At 40.9% G+C, this 25,482-nt stretch overlaps 1 protein-coding gene across 1 annotated transcript in view; it reads right to left on the bottom strand.

Moving 5' to 3' along the window:
- DYNC1LI1 (dynein cytoplasmic 1 light intermediate chain 1) overlaps positions 1–24,390 on the bottom strand; it is a 30,978-nt gene extending 6,588 nt beyond the window's left edge. Inside the window, exons 1-8 of the mRNA XM_054992026.1 lie at positions 24,116–24,390; positions 23,285–23,358; positions 11,888–12,004; positions 8,564–8,794; positions 3,584–3,753; positions 2,513–2,606; positions 1,368–1,503; positions 949–1,060 (exon numbers count right to left, since the gene is read on the bottom strand). Coding sequence (XP_054848001.1) covers positions 949–1,060; positions 1,368–1,503; positions 2,513–2,606; positions 3,584–3,753; positions 8,564–8,794; positions 11,888–12,004; positions 23,285–23,358; positions 24,116–24,270 — 1,089 coding nt within the window. The 5' untranslated portion in view covers positions 24,271–24,390. The remainder of the gene's footprint in view (positions 1–948; positions 1,061–1,367; positions 1,504–2,512; positions 2,607–3,583; positions 3,754–8,563; positions 8,795–11,887; positions 12,005–23,284; positions 23,359–24,115) is intronic.
- Between the last annotated feature and the right edge of the window lie 1,092 nt (positions 24,391–25,482).

Genomic DNA, 25,482 nt, shown 5'->3' with positions numbered 1-25,482 from the left:
GCTAACAACTTACTTTGAATTAAGTGTCTAGTGTTTTGTGCCAGTATTGGGATTCCTTTAGAATGATATCTGATTTACGGCCACTGTACAACTTTGTGCTAATTAATTGCTTCTTGCCGCAACAATAAAATGCATCTAGCAACAAGAGCTATCCTGATAAAAGCGGCAATATAATCCTCTGCAAAGTATTGCTGCAGTGCTCAGTGAGCTGAGCTCCCAATGCTGCAAGCTATGGTGCTACTTTGTCAACTTCTCACATGAAACGCATTTATTTGCTTGGCCCAACAAGAGATGCACAATGTGTTACATCGATGTTTTATTTCAGTCATACTGTCTAAAATAGTTCGTATGTTTGATATGTAATTTCAACATAAGAATCAGGTATAGCTTTTCAAAATCATTTTTATGGTTGACAACTGATGAAGACATCTTTGTCAAAATGTGTTTGGTCTTTTATTTTTGGATTGCTAGGTACGAGAGTTTTATGTATTATGTGTATTTTGCTAAAGGACATTCATATATCTTAGAATGTATTGGATTTGTAGATCAATGCTTACATACATTTATACCACCCCAAATTCATTTTGTTTTCAGTCTTTTGGGGTTGGTTGGAGTTTTTCCCTTCCCCCTTTTTGATGTTATTTCAGATTTTTGCAGACTATTCTTTCTACCTACCACCTCATTTTGCACGTGAATAGACAAACAGAAAATGGTATACCGATGTCCTGAAATAAATGTAACTGAACTAGTCTCATTAATTTCACTGGAACTTTGGCACTTACTTCCATATATACTTAACGATGCCCCCCGCCCAAAAGCCTCTACAGCTATGGGTGCACAAGTAAAGAGAGGACTGCATGCTGCAGCTTCATAGAATTTGTAACAGTATGCTAGAACCGGATGTCACCATGAGAAATGTCTTCTAATCACACAGTAAAAGGTAGTTACCTTTCTAACAGGTGGCTTTGTTATGGTATCTTCAAAATTGTCTCCTGCTTTTAATGTCTGAAAGTTCTCATGTAATATTCCTATCTTCTTTTCATTGTCCCATCCTGCAGGACTGAAGGCAAATAGACACTGTCAATTCATTCTCATTCATCTTTAGTTTCTCCTTATTCAAGATCTGGTTCACTTTCTACCCAGTCTCCTTCTGTACAAAAATGCTTCCACTATTTAAATCAGGAATATTCTTTATAAGTTTTAAAATGATCAGGTCATCAATCCATAAATGTAAAATTCCTAAAACTCATATTGTGAGTTAGATGCAGTGAAGTGCAAGCAGTGTTCTTAAATAATAATGATGATGATGATGGAAGAAAATAGTACCTATTTATAATGTAAAACATTCCTAAAGAAGGCCAACTTACATAAATACTGCATCCTTTTCCACAACAACAGCGGGTATGTTGAAAGGAAAGCCATATAATTTCTGGACAATATATTTATACACAAAATCAATATTCTTATTTTCCTTTACTGAAGTGTAAATAAGTGCTGCACCATCTGAATTACTTGTCAAAGAAAACATACAATGTTCATTCATTTAGCACTGGCAGTCAGAAGAACTCAGCAATTTTTTGGGGGGGGGTAACATTCAACACTTTAAAAAAAGAATTGAAAGTATTACTTTCTTACATTTTAACTGTATACATTTTACCTTTGATTTATTCTGGTTAAAATTTCCCCTCAAAGGATCAACATTAAACAGGGAGCCAAATTTTGACCTAAACTTTGTTATGAGAAGGTAAATTAGTTCAAATGTCTCAAACATTTTATATAAAAACAGCAATTTCGAATAAAACAAGTTATGGTTAATATGACAGGTTTATTACACAAATATCACTTCCATGTAGGAAAGTGTATGCATGTTGCCATGTGCACATATGGAAAGTTCAGCTGCAGGTATTTAAGTTACCAGGTGTGAAATATCAGCACTTCTAAAAAAAACTAGGTGTTGCCCCAGTTCCCAGTGACATGGAAAGGTGCATATCTCTCATATGGTCATCTTGAGTTCCTTGGAAGAAATACTGCTAAGACAATATTCATATTGACTGAGTAGCCTCATACATACTTTGTCAAACTAACTTTGAATGTAACAATTAGTGAAAATGTACAACACAAGTTCCACCCATTCAAGGGGGCTTCTGACTTGCGTTTCTCAAACAGCGGATCTTCAGGCCATTTTTGAAATGGTAGTAATTTCAAGGCAGTCTGTAATAAGGTACAAGAACCTGCAGTTCCATGAAAACAAAAGTCATATCCTACTGGAAATGCCCAAGCTCTTGACACATTTAATCCTTTGAATTCCAAAACATAAGCGCACACGTTTTATTTATTTAATTATTTTGCAGCTTTTATTTTTTGTTTAGCCTCATATCATCATCCAGATGTCTCATAAAAACTTAAGGGCCAGTGAGGACTAGCTAAAAGCTATCCAGCCAGTCATGAGGATATGCAGATTACTTGCATCTAGGTCAAACGTTAATTAAACATTTACATTTTTAAAGGATACACTGTAAACAAAATCTCCGGATATGTGACTGAATGAAGTCAAAGTGCTCATCTCTGTAATCGTGTTCTTTTTCCAGAAGACTAATGGCATCACACTGCAAAGTAAAGAGGCATTTTGATCAATATTGTACTTGCACAACCTATCTTCATGGCAATTCTAGAAACTCTTACTCTCTGAAAACAGTAGGTAGTGTTTTATATTTAATAACTTAATTCTCTCAAGTCAACAGTGATGCTCTTGATTATCCCACAGGTAATAACTTGCCTTCCTCCAGTGGACACTGATTGCCCTTAACCAGAACTAATCTATATGCTGTAAAAGTTATTCCCATCATCGGCATCTTTTAAAAGAAACCTGCTCCTAGGTTTAATAATTCAAGTCCAATTAAGTCTTTGGAACAGTCCAAAAATACAGTCCCAAACCAAATTTTAAAGGGGCTAAATTCAATAGAAAATACATAATCTTTGTGTTACGCTATTACATCCTGTGCACAGACTTTCAGGTATCTATATGAGAGGTCTAGATACTGCATCTAGGAGGCAGTTTTTTTCTTCCATTAAATGTATTTATAACAGCCACGATTCAAAGAACTACTTTAGACACATCCAAGAATGTGGGTGAGTCCAGGGGCATTTGTCTCCACCCCCGCTGGAAACAGCATGCCCCCCCCCACATCATAACATTAATGCCATGAGTTTCAAAAGTGCCTTGTCATGTGATATTGCTGTTTGAGAAACTCAAAGCACAGTACTTCCTTGAGTGGACAGAATGAGTCATGTGGCTTTTTGGATCTTGACTAGTCTTTAAGATTTTACGATGTCACTATTTTAAAACCAAGAGATATAAACACAAAATAGATTAGCTGTTGAGTACAAGGCAGAAGGTGTTATATCTAAAGTGTAACAGGCTCTAACAAAATTTAATGCAAATCCTTTTTCCAAGAAAAAATTATTTCCAGGATATGGAGAAGAGAGCAAAATATGGAGAATAATTATCAATACTTGCAATTTTCTAATTTTGTTCCATTAACATTACCTTTTAAGGATATGCAAAAAGCCACCTGAAACGTACCTTCGTACAAACTACTACTACAGGAATGCCTAAGTTACATGTTAGTGTATCTGCACCGAGTGGTAAAATGACGCTGTCATCTTTGTCTTCTTGTAGTGACGTATTTCTTCTCTGTGGAGAAGCTGGAAAGTCTTCTCCTGGTTCTGTGTATTCTTGAAAGTCTCTTACCACTGGGGGAGGGGTGGAGAAAAGAAAAATTGGATCATGCCCCTTTAACTGTGTTACCCTATTGTTGAGGTACCTTGTACTAACATAACATTATTATACAGCTTTACTAGTTTCATGTTCTCTGATCTTTTCTAAGTAAACAAAGAATCAGTACTTAATCAGAGGTGCAACAAAGTAGACAGAAAGCACTGCAGATGGATACGACCAGCTCTTTTACTCAAACAATTCTCTTCCTCAGTACAGTCCCCACCCCACATGGCTTTAGTACACGTAAGTCCCATGATTCTCATTGTAGCCTTTTCTGGTCGTCAAAGAGAACTTCTCCTTCCTTTTTCAATAGCAAAAAACCTGGTGGATCAAGATGGGTAGCTGTGTTAGTCTGTCTGTAGCAGTAGAAAAGAGCAAGGGTGCAGTAGCACCTATATGACTAACAAAATTTGTGGTAGGGTATGTGCTTTCGTGAGCCACAGCTTACAGATATCTGAATTAGTGAGCTGTGCCTTACAAAAGCTCATACCCTACCACAAAAAAACTGGTGTTTTGTCAAAAACAATAGGAATAATTTGAAAAAAGAACTAGATAATGTTTGTAGGTACTGGGATAGAAACTCAGCATGTAACACAGTTCTCATACCACACACTGGAGAATGATGTGGCAATGTAGTAGCAGAAAGTGAAGGATCCCAGCTTTGAATGTTCCTTTCACAGAAGAAACTATACAAGGAGAAGACTAGCACAGCAAGGGAAAAGGTTCTGTCACCTCACTTTGCTTCTTGTTCTGATTTTCTTATTTGCCAGAAGATTTTAAAAACAGGATCCTCAAGTGGCACTCTGAAGTGGTACAGTCCACTCTATTACCTTAGTTTTGTGTTGCTTAATTTTCCCTGAATGTATGCAGCAAGCTTTAACATACTTCTGCACTGTGCAACAGATTACACTGTAACTTAGTTACTAGAAAAAGATGTACAAATATATAGATCTCAAATTAAGCCTTAGAAGATCTCTAATGGAAAGGGCTACAGGAACTAATGTTCTTTCATTTAGATTAGGCAATGGAGAATTTTCTGAAAATTAAGTGATTACCTGATACGTGTGCCTGAGTTTCAAATTACAATATGCCACTAAAATCTTAGTCAATTTCTGATTTAATGCCAATATGCCCAAAGTTGTGATAAAGACAACATTTTCAGCAGTGCTGAATATTTCAAGGAGCAAAAGAAAGCTAACATATTACATGATAGGAATTCTAAACAAGCAGATCTTGGTTGCTTTTCCTCCCAGTAACCAATTAACCAAGGCGGGTAACAACAATATAAAAACAAAACAAACATTAAAATCACCAATATAAAATTATTAAAAACCAATATTCAAAAACTTATATTCCACAAAGCAGAGCACCCCCACTTTGCTCAGGCTGCCCCAGAAGCTCTCCAGAACAGCTCTATTTTGCAGCCTCACTGGAAAACCAGGAGGGTAGAAGCCCCCCTAATTTTTTCTGGGAGGTTATTTGAGGCATGAGACAGCCACTGAAAGAGCCTGAGTACTGGCTGTCGCAGAAAGCACCTGAGATAAGAAGTGGGTAGTGACAATAGACCTGGCTGGGAAGAACAAAGCTACCACATGGGAACATGCAGGGAAAGGAATTCCTTCAGCTACCTGGGTCCGACTCCTAAGTCATGAAGAAAAATGAACACCACCTTGAACTGGACCTGGAAACTAATGTCAGCCAGAGAAGGGTCCTTAGAACAAAAGTGGTATGTTCTGCTTGCTGCCCCTGATAAAAACACAGGCTGCCATATTTTATTCAGTTGCAGCTTCAGGATCACTTTCAAGGGCAGCCCCATGTAGAGTACATTATAGTACCCTAGCCTTTACGTTACTGAAGCATGGATCAATATGGGTTTATGCATGATTGAAGTGAGAACCAAGGAGAGACACCGCTGGGAGTTTGCCTGGATGCTGGAGGATATAGGTTTGCTAAACCTCTGAGGAAGGACTTGTATTGTGGCTGGACAGAAAGAGATTTCCCATTTATGTCGTCATAGTAGGTTGAAATGGCCACTAGGTGAACTTTAATGGAGGAATTAGACAAATCTTGGTCCCTTAGCTGGACCAAATAGTGCAAAACAGATGACGATGAGGCAGAGACAGGGTTCAAGTTGTTGTCTGCAGCCCAAAGAGAAAATCTTTTCCATTTGGCTAGACAGGATTTCCTGGTGGATGGTTTCCTAGCCTGCAACAGGACCTTTTGGACTGGAGAAGAAAAAAATCTAGGGGATCTGAACCAGGCTGTCAGTTTCAGAGTGCTCAGGTCATGGCGGAGAACCACATTGACCTGTAGCAGGTGTGGTGTTAGGGGAAACTGGCAGATTCTGCCCTGCGCCACTTGGAACAGAGTGGCAAATCAGGCTTGCCTCAGACAGTAAATGGCTATTACGATTGTTGAGGAACCTTCCCTTATCATCTTGCTGAGTGTCAAGGTCGTAAGAGGTAGAAGAGGGATTGCATACAGGAGGGTACCCAACCAAGGAATCTCTGAGAGAAACCTTCCCCTTCCCAGCCCTTGAGCAATATTGAGCACATTCCTGTTGAGGTCTGTGGCAAACAGATCTATGGTAGTATGCCCCCGCATTGCAAAAACAGGGTGGAGGGAGTCCATGAGGATGGACTATTTGTAGTTTTGGGATTTGGACCGACTCGGTGCATCAGCCAGAACATTGTCTTAGCCTGCTAAGTGTATGGCAAAGAGACTGACTTGATGCTGGATAGCCCATTCCCATATTGGTGAGGGTTCCTGGGAGAGAACCACGGAAGTTGTGCCCCCCAGTCTGTTCAAGTAATGCATGGCAGTCGTATTGTCTGTGAATATCTGAACATTCTTGCCTTCCACTAGGCAAACCAGAGCCTTCAGAGCACACGCTATTGCCCAGAGCAGACCTTATTTCACAGAAGACACGATGATGAACCCTGCCAGAATTCTTTTGACCCAACTCAAAGGGCAAACTGTGGAGTGACTATGGGCAGAGCACCAGTATGGGTGCTCTGCCTGCAGCCAATCTGGGGAGGTGCAGAGCTTCAAAATGCCAGAGCTGAACTTTGCATTACCTCTCTCTTTAAAAACCTTTCTCCCTGCTGAGCTGTGGTGCTTTATTTATTTATTTATTTATTTATTCAATTTATATACCGCCCATCCCAGGGGCTCTGGGCAGTGAACAGTTAAAATTGATAAAAACAAAAACTAAAATCAATATACAAATAATAAAACAAATTAACAAGGTGCAGTGGTGGGGAGAACCTTTGAGCATCATGACTCAGCTGTGATGGGGGGGGGGGTGCACTACACATCTGATGCTTCTGTGCCAATACAATGGATTGCAAGGGGCAGGGACAGCAGTAAGCAGTACAAGAACAGGGTGTGTGATGAAGTCCCTGCCCACTACCACCCTACTTGCTGCAGCTTCCCTATGCCTTTTTCCACTCTCACATAGAAGTGGCCTAAGTTATCCAGGCAAACAGGTAGAAAGGGTCACAGGCTGAACTAAAGTGCATCTGGTAAGTGAAGCCAGGTGGTACTATAGCTTCTATCATCCTAACTGTAGCCAAGGTGCACCAAAGGCTGAAGAGGAAGAGGAATTCCAGCTTTCGTCATTAAAAAGGGATAGAACATTCTGTTTTTGGAAAACTGGTCCTGTCCTACAGCTGATTATCAGGACTGCTGGCCCCACTGAACTTTCAAAGCCTGCTGAAAAGTGTTGGAAATAAGTGCTCCTTTGGAATCAATTCAGTGCTCTCCCTATTAGACAGTTGAATATCTAAGGAAACTGTCACTCTGCCCTCCCTCAACCCATTACTAGAAAGAACCAAGAATGCTCTGGCACACTCAACAGAAGCAGGTGCTGTCTGTTGATTGGCAACATCGTATTTCTTCACACATACCCTTCCCAGATATACCGATCGTTTCACAAATTTAATCTTGTTTCATTATTTACCACCTTATACTTTATAGCTTCACTGTGCATTTCTGTCTATATTGGAGGACTATGAAACTACTGAGGAAAAGCAGGACCAATACTTTTATCTGAACATCAGCTACAAATTTGCTAGAAGAGGTTATAATAGGAGTGACATGAGGTGGTACACAAGAAAAGATTTCTCCATTCACTTTAGAACCAGTATCGTCCATGAGGAAACATGCCTAACTTGGAAGTCGGTACAGAAGCTACTAGTAGATCTGTGCATACACTGGAGCTGGATAGGTGTAATGAACTACTTTCAATAATCTTTGTATTTAGCAGTTTAGATACTATTATCACAACAACTCTGTGATGCAGACTAGGCTGAGAGTGAGACTGGCCCAGTGCAATCCAGCAGGCTTCATGGCAGAGTGGGGATTTAAACTCAGATCTCCTCGTTCCTAACCCAACAGGAACTATAACACCACACCACACATTTCATTTTACAGGCACAAATCATCATATGCTTTACAATGTACTTAGCACCATTATTACATGCTAAACTGTATGATTAAAGACAGATCTTGAGAATAAAGTTATGTACTGGGTACAGCTATATCATCATGAAAATCTAAATGGGTTACAGAATGTCTTTTTAAAGCTTTTAAATAAGGCTTGACAAATGTTAAGTATAACTAATCAGATGACTGAGAAAGATATGCTTTCATTACACTTCCTTTAATGCTAGGACTTGATAATACCAGGGTATGACATACTCATGACAAAAAGAGAGCATTTACACAAAGAGGAATTTTTCCTCCCAACAGCAATCCAAGTTTCCAAACTATTTAAATACTCACTCTTTTGTTCCATTTCTTTCATTTCTTCAGGAGGAATTTTTAATTTGTCAATATGCTCTCTTACAACACTTGCCCATTTCTGTAAAGAGTCCAAAGCAGTCCATGGCTTAGACATGTCCACTACCAGCATAACTAGAGTGTCCTTTAGAGAGCTGGCTTCCATTGCAAATTTAAGGAGACCTTTATGATACAGGTCTCCATCCAAGATCCAGACATTACACCTTGTCTGATCTGTAAGGAGAAAAAAACCCAGGCTTAGTTGGTGTTTATTAATTGATTCTTTTGCCACAGTTCATCATCACTATAGTATGTATGAAACCATATTAATGTGATAGGGAACACAAGTATAGGAGTCAAATACTTTAGAGTCAAATATGGATGCTTTACAGCTTCTTTTATTTTTATTTTTTAAAAATATTTTATTTTAAAAAATGTGAAAATAGAAAGTGCATAATAAAAGATTATACAAATACTAGATTGAAAATTGAGTTCAGACTTGTACAATCTCATATAAACAGTACATATAAAATTGTTTTAAGACTTGTACAAGCACAACAAACTTACATTAAACTAATAAAGGAATATATTCAAAATTTGATATACCTAAACATAGTTGCATACTAGTTCTCCTTCCCTCTCCTTCCCTTTCCTTGGTTAGTTTCACTTCTCCGAACTACAAATAATACTCTTGCTGCTATAACCATGTAATAGAAAAGATCTCCCTGTTCTTTTCTAACATTAGTTGGTAGGATATTTAAGAGCATATTTTTCAGATTTAATTCAAATCTAAGTTTGAGAATCTTCTGCATCTCTTCATGTATCTTTATCCAATATTTTCGCGTTTTCTTACAGGTCTTTTACATATGATAAAATATTGCATCCTTGCTTGGACATTTCCAACAGTGTCTGCTGTAACCCTTACTAATTCTCGCAATGTCTTTGGGGGGTTACAAACAGCTTCTTAAAGTGATACCGAATATCAATATTTAGAACAGACATAGATACTAATTAAATCAGATTGACTTCATATTAAAAGATAAACTGGTTGTAATAGAATATTAATTGCTTGTTATGATCACATTAGTAATGTGACATTCTCCTACAGAACATATAAAACATTTCACAGCAGTAGCCAATGACAAACCTATCCTCCATGAATCTGTTTAACCCCCTTTTAAAACCATTTATGCCTATGGCCATCACTATATCCTCCGGCAGCAAATTCCACATTTTAATAACTCAATGAGTAAAGCAGTATTTCCTTTTGTCTGTCCTGAATATACTGCCTATCAGCTTCATTGGATACCTTTGAGTTCTAGTTTTCCAGAAGAGGGAGAAAAGTTCTCTATGCCCACTCTCAACCCCATGCACAATTTCACAGAAGTTTCAGGAGGAGCCTCTATCTGGACACTTCCCTATAGCCACTAAGCAGGGGGAGGGGGGGAGCTACACTTCATCACTCTCCTTTTCAGCCTTTTAAAGGGTTTTCCCTCTTTCACTGACCAAGTACAAGTACACCATAATGTTACAGTACAGCTCAGAAGAAAAGGGGAAAGTGAGAGAAAAGAGGGGGCACTTTCCAGCAAAATTACCATCATGCCTGCACTTCTGTGCAGGCACAATAGGAAAGATGGAGAAGTAGAGTTGGTGGGGATGGCTGTGAGCAGCTCAGAAACAGGTGTGTAGGAATGCTGTTATCATACTGCTTGCAGCTGCTGCCATGAAAATATGCCCTCATGGGGATGCAGTCTAAACAAGTATTTCCCTGAAACAGAATGTCATCCTAAATTTTTCGCAAAGAGGAAAAAAAAACATACAGGGATTGTGAAAAATGTTTATCACTTTTTAGAACCATGCAATAACATATACCAAAGTGATACTGGAGAATCCACTTGTTTGATTTAAATCAGAGCTTAAAAATAATTTAAAATGGTGATCAAGGTGCTTGAAAATATTTAGAAATATTAAGACAAGTAGCTGGGGGAACATGAGGCACTGCAGGAGACAAGAACAATTTGGAAATCTCATCCCACTTCTCAAGATCTTCTTCAGTACTGGCTAAGCTCTCAGGGGCTTCACAGGCTGATTTCTTCTTCCCATCTCCCATTTAATTGACACTCAGCTGCCCTCAACATTCCATTTCTTCTGAACCTTATTTAACCCTTTTCAGAGTGAATAACTGGGGTGGGTTTCTTTCGATTAGTTTATAAAGCCATTTTCCTGTACATCAGTGTAGTTCCTTAAGTAGCTATACAACCCCCCCCACCCAACACATACCCGTTTATATGGTTTTAAAGTTTTCATCAGGAACACTGGGGCCAGTCAGTTTACTATTGCAGCAATTATTCATCTTGCTTTTGGAACAGGTCTTCGATCTTGCCATCCTAAGGCATTTACTAGCTCAAGTAATGTTGAGCATAAAATATGCCATAAATAAACATTCAATTTATCCACTTGTAAAAGAGTAAGCAGCAAAAATAAAATCTCCCCTGTTGGCCTGTTATGATAATAGCATAAATAAATTCAGTTGTGATAGACTTGATATAGCATACTGGAAAATTATAAATTGTCAGACGTAAGAACACCAATATTTTGATGGAGTAATAGTTTCAAGCAATCAATCTACGGATAATAGAAAACATCAAAAAGTACCATTGTACCAATTTTTTCAAAAACATGATGCACTTAGGGGATACTTCTGAACACTCAAAGATCATTAAAAGATCAGTCTTTGTACAGCTGCTGGTACAAGCTAAACAGGAAGCGTTTGTTGCTAAAATAAGTTGCTATCACTTATCAAATGTTATTTGAATAAGTTAAAGGTAAAGATAGTCCCCTGTGCAAGCACCGAGTCATTAGTGACCCATGGGGGGGGGACGTTGCATCATGACATTTTCTTGGCAGAATTTTTGTTACGGGCTCATGACACATCTATCTATAGCTAGGCCCTAAGTCTCTTCCAGGTCAGCTCCAATGAGAGAACTCCAAACCATCAATCTGAGTAGATTTCAGTTCATGGAAAAGTAAGTGGGATCCACAGAGGAGCTCATTTACAGTTCTTGTATCTCATAGCTTAACATATGTACCAGAGACTGTAGTGATACTCTGGTTTGTGGTTCCTTATGATCAGAAGTGAAAACTCCTTGACTAAGAACATGCATCTGAACAAACGTTTTCTTTGCGGCAAGGAACAAGGAATAAAGATGGTTGTAAGAAATAAGTTATAGCAGCTGAGGACATCTGGTAACTGAGTAGTAAAAATGTTTTCCGGTAAAAGACAGGATTAAGAGACAAGGTTACTGATCAGTTATTAAAAGTACTTACCATCTCTGTCTTCATCATGTACATTTAAGTACAAATATTCCATTCCTCTTCCTTTCTTATATTCTTCAATTCCTTGAAGTTTTCCTATTAAACTAGTTTTACCTGCTCCATCTTCCCCTAGAATTATTAAAAAATTGAGTATTGTTAGTAACATCACATACACAGTATTTTCAAACAAAATGATTACTCCTTTGTGAGAGTTATTTTGAGCTAGATCTGAAAAACTGAACATGCTCACATAGCACTAGTATTGCACATTAAAATGTATATGCAGTGTAAGTTGCATGTATCACACATGCTTGGATCACGAGCAACACAAGTATGAGACTGGCTTTATGGTTTAGCACCTAGAAATGTGAAAGCATTTCTTTTAAAGGAAGAAGGGGCGGGGGGGATACAGCTAATTTTTTTCCAAAAGAAAACTGGAAATCCTACTATATAAAAGGCTAAACGTATTCAAGACAACTCACTATCTACCCTGGTGCGCCTCCAGAGGGCACTGCTGTGGAGGGAAGCCCAGATGAGGTAGCCAGACCTCCAGAGAGTGCACTATGGTAGGAAGCCCAGGCCAGAATCAGGTGTGGAGCAGGCAGCAGTGCCCTCCCCCCACCTTCAGCCAGCTGGGATCAGGAGTGGAGCAGGTGGCAATAGTCTCCCCCCGCCTTCACCCAGCTGGGGGATCAGGAGCGAAGCAGGTGGCAAAGCCCTCCCCCCACCTTCACCCAGCTGAGATCAGGAGCAGAGAGGGAGCAATGCCTGCATCCCATCTTCATCCAGCTGGGATAAGGAGCGGAGCAGGTGGCAATACCCGACCCCTGTCTTAACCCAGCAGGGATCAGGAGCAAAGTGGGTGGCAATGCCCATCCCCTGTCTTCACCCAGCTGAGATCAGGCGCAGAGCAGGTGGCAATGCCCACCCACCATTTACACAGCTGGGATCAGGTGTGGCGCAGATGGCAATACCCGCCCTCTGCCTTCACCCAGCTAGGATCAGGAGTGGAGCAGGTGGCAATGCCCACCCCCCCACCATCACTCAGCTGGGATCAGTAGTGGAGCAGGAGGAAATGTCTGCCCCCCTTCACCAAGCTGGGATCAAGAGTGGAGCAGTAGGTAATGCCTGCCCCCCCCCCTTCACCCAGCCAGGATCAGGAACAGAGGAGGTGGCCATGCCCACCCACCCCCACCTTCATCCGTCCGGGATCAGTGACGGAGGAGGGGAATGTCTGCCTGGTTTCTTTCCCCTTTCTAGAGCCTGTTGTATTTTTCCCCACAACGGGCTTTGTTACTAGTATGCTATAATTCATCAGATGCCACCATCCAGATAGGATTTCTCTTTATATTATGAGGGACCATGGCTGAATGGTAGAGCATCTATTTTACATGTAGAAACTCCAAGGTTCAATCCTTAGCATCAGGTAATAGGTGTTATGAAAAACCTTGATCTGTGTTCCTGCACTGGGCAGGGGGTTGGGCTAGAAGGCCTGTAAAGACCCTTCCAACTCTGTGATTCTATGATCTGAGACCAAGTGTCTGATTCAGTATAAGGCTGCTTCATGTGTACATCCCAAGTAAATGTGTTCCTGTGTGGTTTGGTATTTTGACTATCCTTCTCTACCCATGGCTTTGGGTTCATGTGAGAAGCTTTTTTTTTCCAGCTGTGTGGATCCACACTGCCTCCTATAATTTTGGGGAACTAGACTTATTTGAAATGAGAACCTTCCCCATTTCAAATTAGATGTTCTTGTGGTAGCAAGTGTAAAGGCTTTGCATCCATGGTTATGAGGTAATTTTTGTACTGCACCTGAAGCAGGAGGTTCAACAAAACAACAAAGAAAATTTATTTGTATACAGGTGGTTTTGAAAGAACAGAACAGCAACACGGGTCTCCAGATAGTCACAGGAGAAGCCCTGGATGAGGCACGTAAAACTTTAAATTTGTGATTTAAATTCCTTTTAAGGTATGCGGTTACAAATAGTATTTCACTTCCTAACCACCAGATTGGATCCACTCACACACGGATCCCACCTATACCAGCTTGCCCTTTCCAAAAAGTCAGATGCAGGCCCTTCCCCTTACTCCCCAAGGGTGCTAAAAACAAACTGGGTCCAACCTGCTGCCACCAATGACTCTGAGAATATCTCCTTTTAATTGGAGTGGCGCCTTTTAATTGGAGCACATTTTAAGTTTTAAGGCTGAGCAAGGGTATAAAGAAAATGTGAAAACACAAACTTCCTAAATGATGTTTTAATTAGGATAGCCTAGCTTTACTTGAAGTTACAGTTGTTTTAAAGTTCATAATTGCCTTAGATTTGGTTGGGACTTCTCACCATTATCCCTAGTCATATGGACATGCTCAGATGGGAGGGCTGTACTGTAAGGAAGCAGTCTCAAGAGATCTATCAGTAAAGGGATAGGGAACCCATCAGTAAAAAAATGAGGAGGGACCACAGACTTTACTACAATTGCTGTAAGTGTGATCCTACTGGGTCATTCCTATGTTGTTTAATATATCAGTGATGGAATTAGCTTATGTTCTCTTTCAACATATTTAATTCTTTCTTTGTCTCTCTCTCTTGCAAAATTGCATGTATACAACCATTACACGTATATTGAAATGTCTTTGATACTCATTTTACTGACTCACACTGTGCAATCTGCCTTGAGTCTCAGTGAGAAAGGCACACTATAAATGATGTAAATAAATAAAACAAATAGTTATGAAGAAAATAGGACATGCTTTCTAGAGCAAGCTATGGGGAAATAACTCCCACTGATTTTTACACGGTTCTCTCCTAAAACAGCAACACCAAAACTCTGCAGCCTCACACTCTGCAGGGAAGTACCCAGTGTGCAAGTTTTGCCTTGAGGATTAGGCCACACATTCTGGGGTTATTTTTAATGATTTATTCAAACCCTCCAAAAGGTGAGGTGAGACCCAGCACTGGTGCTGGCTTGCTAGGAAGCTTTAAGTCTGCATCTTTCCTCCCATTCTGTTATGCAAGTGGTGGTTCGGGGTGAGGGGGAGAAAGGGGGAAAAGGCAGGCACCAATTCAGAAGGGAAAGGAAAGGAGACAAGTGAAATACCTCTTATAAAATTAATTTATTAAGATTAAGAGGCACTTTTAAAAATAATTTAAAAGGTCTTTGATCAATGGACACTCAATTAAATGTTGGTAGTCCTAGTTTTTACTGGCAGACCCTTATCCACAAATTCCTCTTGTAATAACTTTCCACCACAGTGCCATGAACTAACAATGCCCTGAGCTAATCCACAAATTCATTCAGCTGCTTTTCAACAGCCTACACACAGTAATACCTACAACCAAACTTTTTTTTTTTAAAAAAAGCCTACTATTTGGTTCCCCAAGATAAAAATATACTAGTATGTTAATGAACTGTTCAGCAGGACTTCTTAGCTAGTATGCAGAGAAAATATTTCAATAAGGGACTCTTTAGAAAGATGTAGTGTATCTTAACTGATATCTGTTTTCATTGAATGACCTAACTGTCAATCATATAGGTTTGCTCTGTGAATGTTCTAGCTATTGATTATATTGTATTCACTTGCAGTATGTAATCCACCTTGGATCTCAGTAGCAAAGGCAGGCTGATGATGATGATGATGGTAAAGAGTTTAACAGTCATTTGCATTCTCCCTCACTTAGCTGGAATAGAGCTAGCCTTACTAATTTACTGGTTATTTTCCTTTGCCCGGTGATGCCGTTTTCTGTGTGCCTAATACAAATCAAATAGTATTATCAATAAGCCTTCCTAAAGTCCAAATGCTAATATGCCACTTCCAATATTAGCTGTGTTTCATATTGTTTTTAAGCATTGGGTGTTTGTTATGACCCTTGCTTCTCTTGGGTAGATTTTACCTTTAATTTTTCCCTTACACCCTCTGGGTAGATTGCTGCCACCAGGAATATTATATTCCAAGATATTTTATTTAAATTTTCCATTTGGTAACATACCTAAGCGTCAGGCTCCTTTGTGGTTCTATGTGGCCCTGAGGATAGGAATGGGATATAGCAATGACAGCTACTCTGGGATATAACAAAAACAAAATAAACTTTTATTTTTTTACTTTTTCATAAAAGTAGTTCTCGGTTCTTAAAGTTACTTCCTATAAACTCATTCACACAGATCTCGTCTAAGGCTTCACACACAGTTAGCCTCTTTCTCTAACTCAATATTTCTCTCACAGAAATGCTTAAAACTCCTCAGGCAGCACACAGCTAGCCTCTCTTTCTCTAACTGAGTGTTCTTTCACAAACATGCTCAGTTCAGGTTCCACACAGGTTATATTTCTCTCAGAAATATTTCAACATACTCAGGCAGCACACAGCTAGCCTGCTTTCTTCTGACTCAAACTTTTGCTCTCCACTCTCAGTCTCAAACTGCATTCACTCCGCCCACACTCTCAGTCATCAACCAATCATATCACTCACTCATCCCTCTCTCTCACCCCCCACTCTTCACCTATCTCACACCAAGCATTTAAAGATACATGCACACATTTACTTGAAACCATTACAGTGTTCTTGATGTATACTATAAATCTAAAAACAACTTAAATAATACAACATGTATAAACAAAACTTGAAAAACTAAACCAATATTAACCATCAGCAGTATTTTAAAACAGCAACTAAAATCACCATTAAAGCAGGCATAAAAGCATTAAAAGAAAAAAAGAGAGAGATCGGGGTAAACATTTTTTAAAAACTCAATTAAAACCAAAGATGAATAAAAAAGTTTTGGCCTGGAGCCTAAAAGCCAGTAAGGTAGGCATCAGGCAAGCTTCATAGTGAAGGTTACCACCACTGAGAAGGACTGATTTCTAGTCGCCAGCCACCATTCCATTGGGAAGGGTACGCTAGAAATAACACTACAGATGAAAACCTTAACTGGCAGGTTGAAGAGTATGGAATGCAGCAGTTCTTCAAGTACCCTGGTACCAAGCCATTTAGGCCTTAAAGGTAAGTACTACTAGCACTTAGAATTGCACCTGGTAATTGATAGGCAATCAGTGCATATCTTCTAACCCAGGGATTATACAATGCTTGTATCTCACCCAGATAGAAACCTGGCTGCCATATTTTGAACTGAAGTTTTTGGACAGTCTTTAAGGCCCCACATAAAGTGCACTGCAGTAATATAAGCTGGATGTGATCACGGCATGGACTGCCATGACCAGATCACACTTTTCAAGGAACAGTGATAGCTGTATGTATGTATGTATGTCATTTATAGTCCGCCTTTCTCACTGAGACGCAAGGCGAATTATACAGTACGAGCTTAGTATAATCAGTATCAAGTACATTTCCATACAGTATACCAAATACATTTCCACAGATATGTAATACAACATAGTGGTAAAGTCTATGATCCCTAACTCATTAGCAAAGCATCTGAGACCCCATCCCTACAATACAGCCCTCCCATTTGAGTAAAAAGCCTTTTTGAATAATTCAATTTTGCATCGTTTGCAGAAAGTCTGATAAGACTGTTTACCATAGTGAAGACTGTAGCCTCTTTCAATTTCTTAATCAGTAAAGACTGAAACATATGATAAACCTAAATCGCCTTAGAATCTACCACATTTCTATTATACAAGAACACTAACATGTTAATATTAAAAAAATACAGCCTACTAAATGTAACCGGTCAGCAGTAATGTTTTATAAGAAAATGTAGCAGCATTATCCGCAGCAAAGCCACTCATTCTGGACTGTTCCGGATGTCAGTCTTAGTCTGAACTCTGAAGCAGTAAAACAAAAACAGTTCAGAGAGGCACTTTAGAGACTAAATATATATTCCAGCAAAAGCTTTTGTGAGTCAGAGCTCACTGCATCAGACCCATGCAGTACCATGAGAAACCAAAGAGCCTGGATCTTCTCAGAATTGCACCCTCTGTCCCCAGTTTCAAAACAAATAATGTTCTCCACGAGTGGGATGGTTCCCCCCCTGCTGCAGGAATGAATGAACACTCCCTTCTTAGAGTGCTCAACTGCTCACTACACTCCCACAGATTGAATTTCAATCCAGAAGGGGGAGAGAGGTAGAAAGAAGACAAAGATTCAATTGCAAAATCCACCCTACTCAGATTCACTAAAGGGGGGGGTCCCTTAGTTTTTGTTTCTGTAGTGCTTTAAATATTTTGAAATTATGTTTTGCAATCTCTTCTCTCCCTCCAATGCATACCTCTTCAAGAAGGTCTATTCATAGTTTTAACTTTTTTAATTGAAACGTTTTAAAAAGTTCTATCTGCTTTCTACAGTTCTTGTAAACTTCTGCAGGGGCTCTGATGAAATAGGATATCTCAACTAAAAAATAAATATTGCCTGAATACAGCCCATTAGGAGAAATTCTAATAGCTCTGCAAAAGAAAATAAATCTATGCTCTCCACAATATCCAGCAGTAGTAAACATACATTAAGCAATTCCAGTGCTTATGGCACAGATTTTTTAATGTGATTATGCTGAAGCAACCTGAGACAGATTAGAACAATGCATTCTTTCTGAGATTCCTCAATTACAAGTAAGGCAAGCTGTTAGCAAAATTGGCACCTTCAACTCAGTAAGAAACCAATCAAGGCAACCCCCTCCCCCAATCTGAGTAAATACGCAAGATGTAAGATTCCTCTCGGCCTCCTACCAAGGGTGGGGGGAAGACCTTGTTTTTAGCTCATTGCTGTGTATTAGCCTCCGCAGACCCAGTGATTTTGCAGGACTGTGAAATCCGCTATTTGTTTAAATTTTGCTGCCATATATATCTAAATTGCTTTTAGATATATATTATTCATTGTATATTGTATTGTGTTTTAATTGGGTTATGATCTGCTCTGAGCCTGCATTGCAGGGAGAGCGGACTATAAGTCTAATAAATAAATAATAAATAAATAAATGAGTGGGGGAGGGGATCCAGAGAAATAGAGCCAGTTTTTAGAAGACATATGCACACTTGTTATCTACTATAAACAACTTTAGATGGGGCGTACAGCCTATACAACTGCACACGGTACACAACTTCAGAAGGCACACTGGCATGCCATCGTCTAGCTTAATCGATATAATTGCCTTTCCAAAGGTGCAAGTTTCTTTGCAATTGTATGTGATCACTTCAAAGGCCTCCAATAAGATGTCCAGAGACAAATCTAGTAGACAGACATCTGGTGAAGTTCTTAGAAGCTTCACTGCTATTCCCACATTTCAGATTTGTGTGTCTATTTTCACAAATTAAAAATGTGACTACTCAGCCATTTTTACCCTTCTCTTCATGCACTTTTAAAATAACTTTGGAAGTAGTATATACTTTAGGAACCATCATATTAGGCTGTACAGTATTGAACACAAACTTTTTAAAAAATTGCTTTTTATCAAGTCTAGGCTGATCCACACATTACAAAGTCCTCGTAGCTGCCATGAGGACCTTGAATCACACGTGAGTTCTATCCAGACATGCTTGGGCTCAATATGGATCTGGATTCTGGCACATATGAAAAAGGTCTTCAACACGGGTTGAGAGGAGGCTGAAGCCCCTTCTCCACATGCATTATAATCATGACCAGCACTGAGTCCCCACATGCAGGGAAACACAGAACTCCCAGTACACATGGGATATCTAAAGTCCTTGATGGAGGCCACAAGGAATTTGTAATGTTTGGTCTTCATTCTATATGTCTCGCACCAGTTGAACATATAAGTTAGCCTTTAAGCCCATATAAAGTTGCCTTAAACTGAGTTACACCATCATTTCATCTGGCTCAGTACTGCGACTCCAGGAGTTACCAACCTTTTCTTTAATGAGAGCTACTTCCCATGCAGGGAAGTTTTGTTCTGTCCTAGAATCAGAACATGGACTAAGCCGCACAGAGAAACAGTCAGTGAAATTTTTTTTAAACCTAGAACTGATATTTTTGCAATTGTTTTCTGAGTTTTCTAGGGGATGCACAAGCTATTCTGCAGTAGTGGGCAAGCTACCAGTAGCTCACAAGCTAGCTCTCCAAGATGTCAGAGAAGAGTTCCCAGCTTCTGCCACCTGAGATCCTTTAACTGGAGATGCCAGGAATAAAACCTGGGAATTTATGGGTACATTGAATGTGCCCTATGACTGAGCCACAGACCACATGTATATGTGGCCAAAGGGGATTCAAACCCATGTTTGTCAGGATCCCTTGCATATGCAGTTACAGGACTCCTTCTGTGGTTCACCATGGAATGAACCACAGAAGGGATCATGCTGGGGAATGAACTTGCAGACACATGCTAGAATAATAGTTTTCTGAGGTCCCCTAGCAAATTCTTATTTATACAAACATTTTGAGTGGTTTTCATACAGCTTTTTCCATATATGCCCACTGGTGATATCAGTTATTTGGGGTGGAAAATTTCTCATTGCTATATTTTTCCAGTGAATTTTCCAGCCCATGTATGTAAATATAGTCTGTGTTTAGAGTTGTTAGGGCTGTTGTGCTGCAAATCAAACTTGTTATATGGTCTAAATGTGAGAAATAAAACATGAACAACTCCAGTGCTTGTATATGGTGTATTTGTCTTCTTTTGTTAACATTTAAATAAATTTGCATCAGATAGTTCTCCAGAAACTTTTCCTGGAAAACCAACATCACTGGCTGATATTATCCGTGTCTGGGGACACAGATTTATAGTAGTGGACTGCACAGCAAATGCATTTTGTATTACAAGTGCTGATACAACGCTTATAATTTTTCACATAGGACATTTAACAAAAGCACAAATTGCAGAGGCAGGCAATGGGAAACCACCTCTGTTAGTCTCTTGCCATGAAAACCCCACCAGGGGTCACCATAAGTCAACTATGACTTGGGGCACTCTCTACCACCACAGACACACAGAAAGAAGAGTAGCTACAAAACATGTAGCATATAAAATAAATGCAAATGTGCCACATTAAAATAGCAGAAGAGGTGCCTATTGACATGCTACATCTTAATGAGCTATACTCATTGAAATAAAATTCAGCATTGCCAGATACTTAGTAAAAAAAAAAGTGAAGCTGCCAAGATAGTACCTCTTGCTCCCAAATGGTTACATTCTTGATGAGCCTAACATTTATAGGTCATATGGGACTGTAATCTCTCAGTCAATGCAATGTATTGAACAAGCAGAAAGAGAAATCATCAGTGTAGCATACGTAATGTTGTTCTAGCTCACAGCCCAAGAGACTGGCAATGGGCCATAGGATTTCATGCACCTCCCTTGGCATCGCCTCTGTCAGACATAATTCCCTCCTCTTCTCTTAAGTACAAGAATGACACTGGCACCATGGTAAGCAAACAGACAAGGGCTGTTTCTTGGGTTGGTTTTACCCTTGGTTATGAGGGGACCCTCCTTCATGGAATGCTTGGGGAGGCAGTCCTACAACCTGTTCCTAACCTATTAACAATTATTATGAAAACGACTGCACCAGCCCACAGTCACTTAAAGCAGGCAAAATCACAGTTTGTTAGATCTTCATGCTATTTTCACATTGTATTTTTAACTCACCTGGTTACATTATAGTCAGTACATACCCAATAGGTAAAAGTGTTACTAAATAGTTTACATAAAAAGACAACTAGGATCAGAGAGGGAATTATCTTTCTTGCAGGGAGGCTTAGAATGTTAAAAGAACAGCAAAAGAAATAAAGTGCAGATGTGATAGAATTTAATGAAGTTATAAATTCAATTGAAAAGTAAGTAACAATTATCTTGTTTAGAACTGGAATCTCAGTGAAACTGACTAGCACAGACACAATTAAGGTATGGAATTCACTGGCACAGGATGATGCAAGGATAACATAGATAACTTTAAAAAAATGATAAATCCATGTCAAGGGGTGGGTAGGTGGGTTAGCTCTATTAATCATTAGAAACTACGACAACCAAGAACACTGCTTCCACCAAGATGCTAAGAAATCTCTCATCATGCCATGCTTGCAAGATTCCCAGGAACATCTGGGCAGTGCTGCTGAAGACAAAGTAACGGACTACTTGTACCTTTGATGAAAGCCACCAAAGCAATTTTATTATTGCACATTTGATGAAAAGAAAATTCATCATTTTGTCCAAAATTTCCCCCCTGTACAATCTTCTTGCAGCAGAGCTGCATGGCACATTTTTAGCTTTACAAACTCTATTACTTAGTCTCATATACATTTACTCTTTATGAATTATTTGTATTTTGGAAAAACATGGGTTCTTATTTCAGTTTTTGCCAGCATTTACTACTTAAAGTGTCTACACCAATTCTCTTTCAAAATTTTATTCACCACATGGAGAGACCAATTCCTCCTGCTGATTGCTGTGCTTCTCCTGGCTTACCTGCATTACCTGCACACTAAGCAGCACAGGAAGTAATTAAGTGCCTCAGACTGCTGTGTCAAGCAGTAGTCTGGGGCACTTACTCATAAACAGATCTGCTGGCAGGGAAAGCAGCCTGCCACTTGGTATGGTAGTCAGGAACAATGCTTGACAGGAAAGTCCTAACACAACAACATCAGCATTTTGTTCCAAAGGGGCAAAACCCCAGTGCAGTTGCCCTCAAAAGTAAAAATAATTTTGGTCAGAAACTGCTTGAATCAGCCACTGCAGTGCCTAACCACACTTTTGAGAAAACAGCTAAATGAGAATGTCATGAGATAAGCTTGCTGGGGGCACTATTTCTAACTATATTAAGAGATCAGCTGGAGTAGTGCTGGGAAAACAAACATATTTTTCACAATGCACTTCTCAATAGCAAAGCCCACAATTCAGACACCATTCCGGAGGCGATTCAGACTATACCAGCTGTTCATCAGACACATTGGGGGTGGGGAGGAGAAAGAGTCTGCTTGGGCAGATACATCATAGCAGGCTGAAATTCAGGTGTTTTCTCTCAGACATCCAAATGACAGCATCACTTCTACAGAATAAGAAGTGGAATATAATGGATGGGGACAGCAAAGCCTAATGCAAGCCAGCAGAGAAAGAGGCCACTGCTGCCACACATTTGTGACAACAATGCCATCTCGACAGATCTTATGCATGTGGGCAGAGCTCATCTTCCTGGGCTGCCAGCCAACAAATGGAAGAGGCCACGAAATGGACCTGGGAAGCCAGAAATCAAGAGTGACAAACTGATGATAAGCAATTCATGTTCATGTTATGAGTATAAAGGGTGAATTTTACAATACTTATGTTTCATTCAGCACTGGGGTCCCAATCAGATGCCTGCAGCAGTGAGTGCTCAATGAACCGCTGCAATGAACCGCTACCCCTCCCTTCTCCATAACATACAAAACACAACATGGTATGCTGCACACACCCTCCGTGTAAGGTGAACAACAGAGTAGAGAGGCCCAGCCTGAGGGAGAACAGAGAGAGACCACTTACCTAACAACACAACGTTTTTCCCCGAAGGCAATTTAGATCGGGAACGAGTGGACACCTCACTGAGGATGCAGGACCTGCCAGAAGAACAAGGCCAATGAAAAAGGGCAGGTAAGGGAGCCACAGGCACCTCTCAATGGAGGTGACTGAGAAATCTAGTTTCAGGTTGGTAGTCGTGTTGGTCTGCAGGAGAACAGCAGGATTGAGTCCAGTGGCAGCTTAGAGACCCACAAAAATCTCAGAAGATAAGCTTTTGAGAGTCAAAGCCCCCTTTGACTCTGGCATCTGAAGAAGGGAGCTTTGACTCTCGAAAGCTTATCCCCTGAAAATCTTGTGGGTCTCTAAGCTGCCACTGGGCTCAGATCCTGAGAAATCTAGGGGAACCCACAAAGCCGTTTTATACGGAGCCAGCAATCTTATCTACTGTGACTGGCAGCAACTCTTCAGGGCCTCAGGAGCAGGTCTTTCATATCACCTAGGACCCGGTCTCTTTGAATGGACCCAGACCTTCTGCAAGCCCCACCCCACACGGTGCTGATGGGCAAGGCAAAAAAAATAACAATAAAGGTGTAAAGGGTGAGGGGGATGAAGGAGGATGAGACAGCGCCTCCGAGGAGGAGAAGCGACCCGCAAAGGGGATCTGCCCAGGTCATCCTATTTTGAAAGGAGCCGGGGAGGCGCCAGGCAGGTGAGGGGCGAGAGGCGCGCGGGAAGAGCACCTGGCCCGCAGCGAAGGTGGCGGTGGGCGGGGCGGAGCCGGGGGGAGTAACGGTCTCCCTCTCAGCAGCGAGCAGAGATGGAGGGGAGGGAGAAGAAAGAGGGGGGCTCCCGTACCAGAGGTTCTGCCCGTCGTCATCGTCGCCACCGCCCGCTCGCTGGTCAGAGCCGCTGTTGGTGGCGTTGAAGGCGGCCGCCCCGTAGCCCGAGCCCAGCCCCGGCGAAGAACAAGAACCGAAGGAACCGGCTCTCCCTCCGACCACCGCCGCCATCTTCGCCTGTGCGCGCGGGCGCGCTGCCTGCCTCGCTTCCCCCTCCCTTCCCCAGCCTAGCAAAGCGCTGCTATGGCGCTGCGGGCTTCAAGAAGAGGAACCGGCAGCGTTGACAGGAACCCGGATGTTGGCCCTCGAGCGCCGAGGAGGCGGGCCTCGGGAGGACGGAGACACCGGCGGCCGCGCTCCTTCGGTGCCCGCCGCTCTGTTATCGGCGCTGTCGCCCCGGCCAACGCCTCAGCCAGCCCGTTAGTCACCAGGCCGTCCTGATGGATGGGCGGGTGACGAAAACAAAGGGAAAAGGCCGTTTGGTCGCAAGCACCCCCACGCTGAGGCGTCGCGCCTTTGGCTTCTCTGCCGCACCTTTCGAGCCTTCACGAGGCTTTGTTGTCGGCGGGAGGAGCCACGCGAAGCGCCCCCGAATGCGATACTTTTCGCTGAAACTGTCGGCTCTCGCCTTGCATTCTCTGTTACTGTCTTGAAAAAGAGAGCCTGCCTGAAAGCCGCATCTTAGAGGCAATATGAGTAGTGGTTAGAGTGTTGGGCCAAGCTCCGTGAGAGGCCCTGTTTTAAATCTCTGCCCTGTAACGCGATTCCGCCTGTTCCAGCCTAAACTACCTCACAGGGTTGTTGTGAGGATAAACTAAGGAACAGAGAACCGTGACTCAATTTGAACTCCTTGGAGGAAGGGCAAGATAATAACCAAAAAGTACTATGTACGTAGTCATGTTGGTCTGCAGTAGAACAGCAGAATTTGAGTCTGGTGACACCTTAGAGACCAACAAGATTTTCAGAGTATGAGCTATAGAGTCAGCACTCCCTGCTTCAGATACCTTTGACTCTCGAAAGTTTATATCCTGAAAATCATGTTGCTCTTTAAGGTGCCATTGGACTCAAATCCTGCAAAAAAAAAAAGTACTAAATAGGCCCACCTGCTCTCTAATAGCAGATATGCAACCAGCAGCCGTCGTGTCTATTGTTTTGGAACTAGGACATGGCAAACTCAGGTGGTATGTTGACTTAAGGTTTTTCCCCCAGATATCCTCCGATTTTTCAGATATGTATTTCAGATTTTTTTTCAGATAACCTCCCCTAGATATCTTCCCATAAAGCTGAACTCATGTGTCTGGTAATAGCTGGTGAATTCTAGAGTTTAAAGTCTAAAGCCATAAACAAGTTCTGCCTTTTGTGACCTATTTTTGAAAGAAACCC

Source organism: Eublepharis macularius, chromosome 11 (assembly GCF_028583425.1).
Source record: "Eublepharis macularius isolate TG4126 chromosome 11, MPM_Emac_v1.0, whole genome shotgun sequence".
In the NCBI taxonomy this organism is placed as follows: domain Eukaryota; kingdom Metazoa; phylum Chordata; class Lepidosauria; order Squamata; family Eublepharidae; genus Eublepharis; species Eublepharis macularius.
Note: the sequence above shows the minus strand (reverse complement) of the source record. Positions and strands in the feature narration are given on the sequence as shown.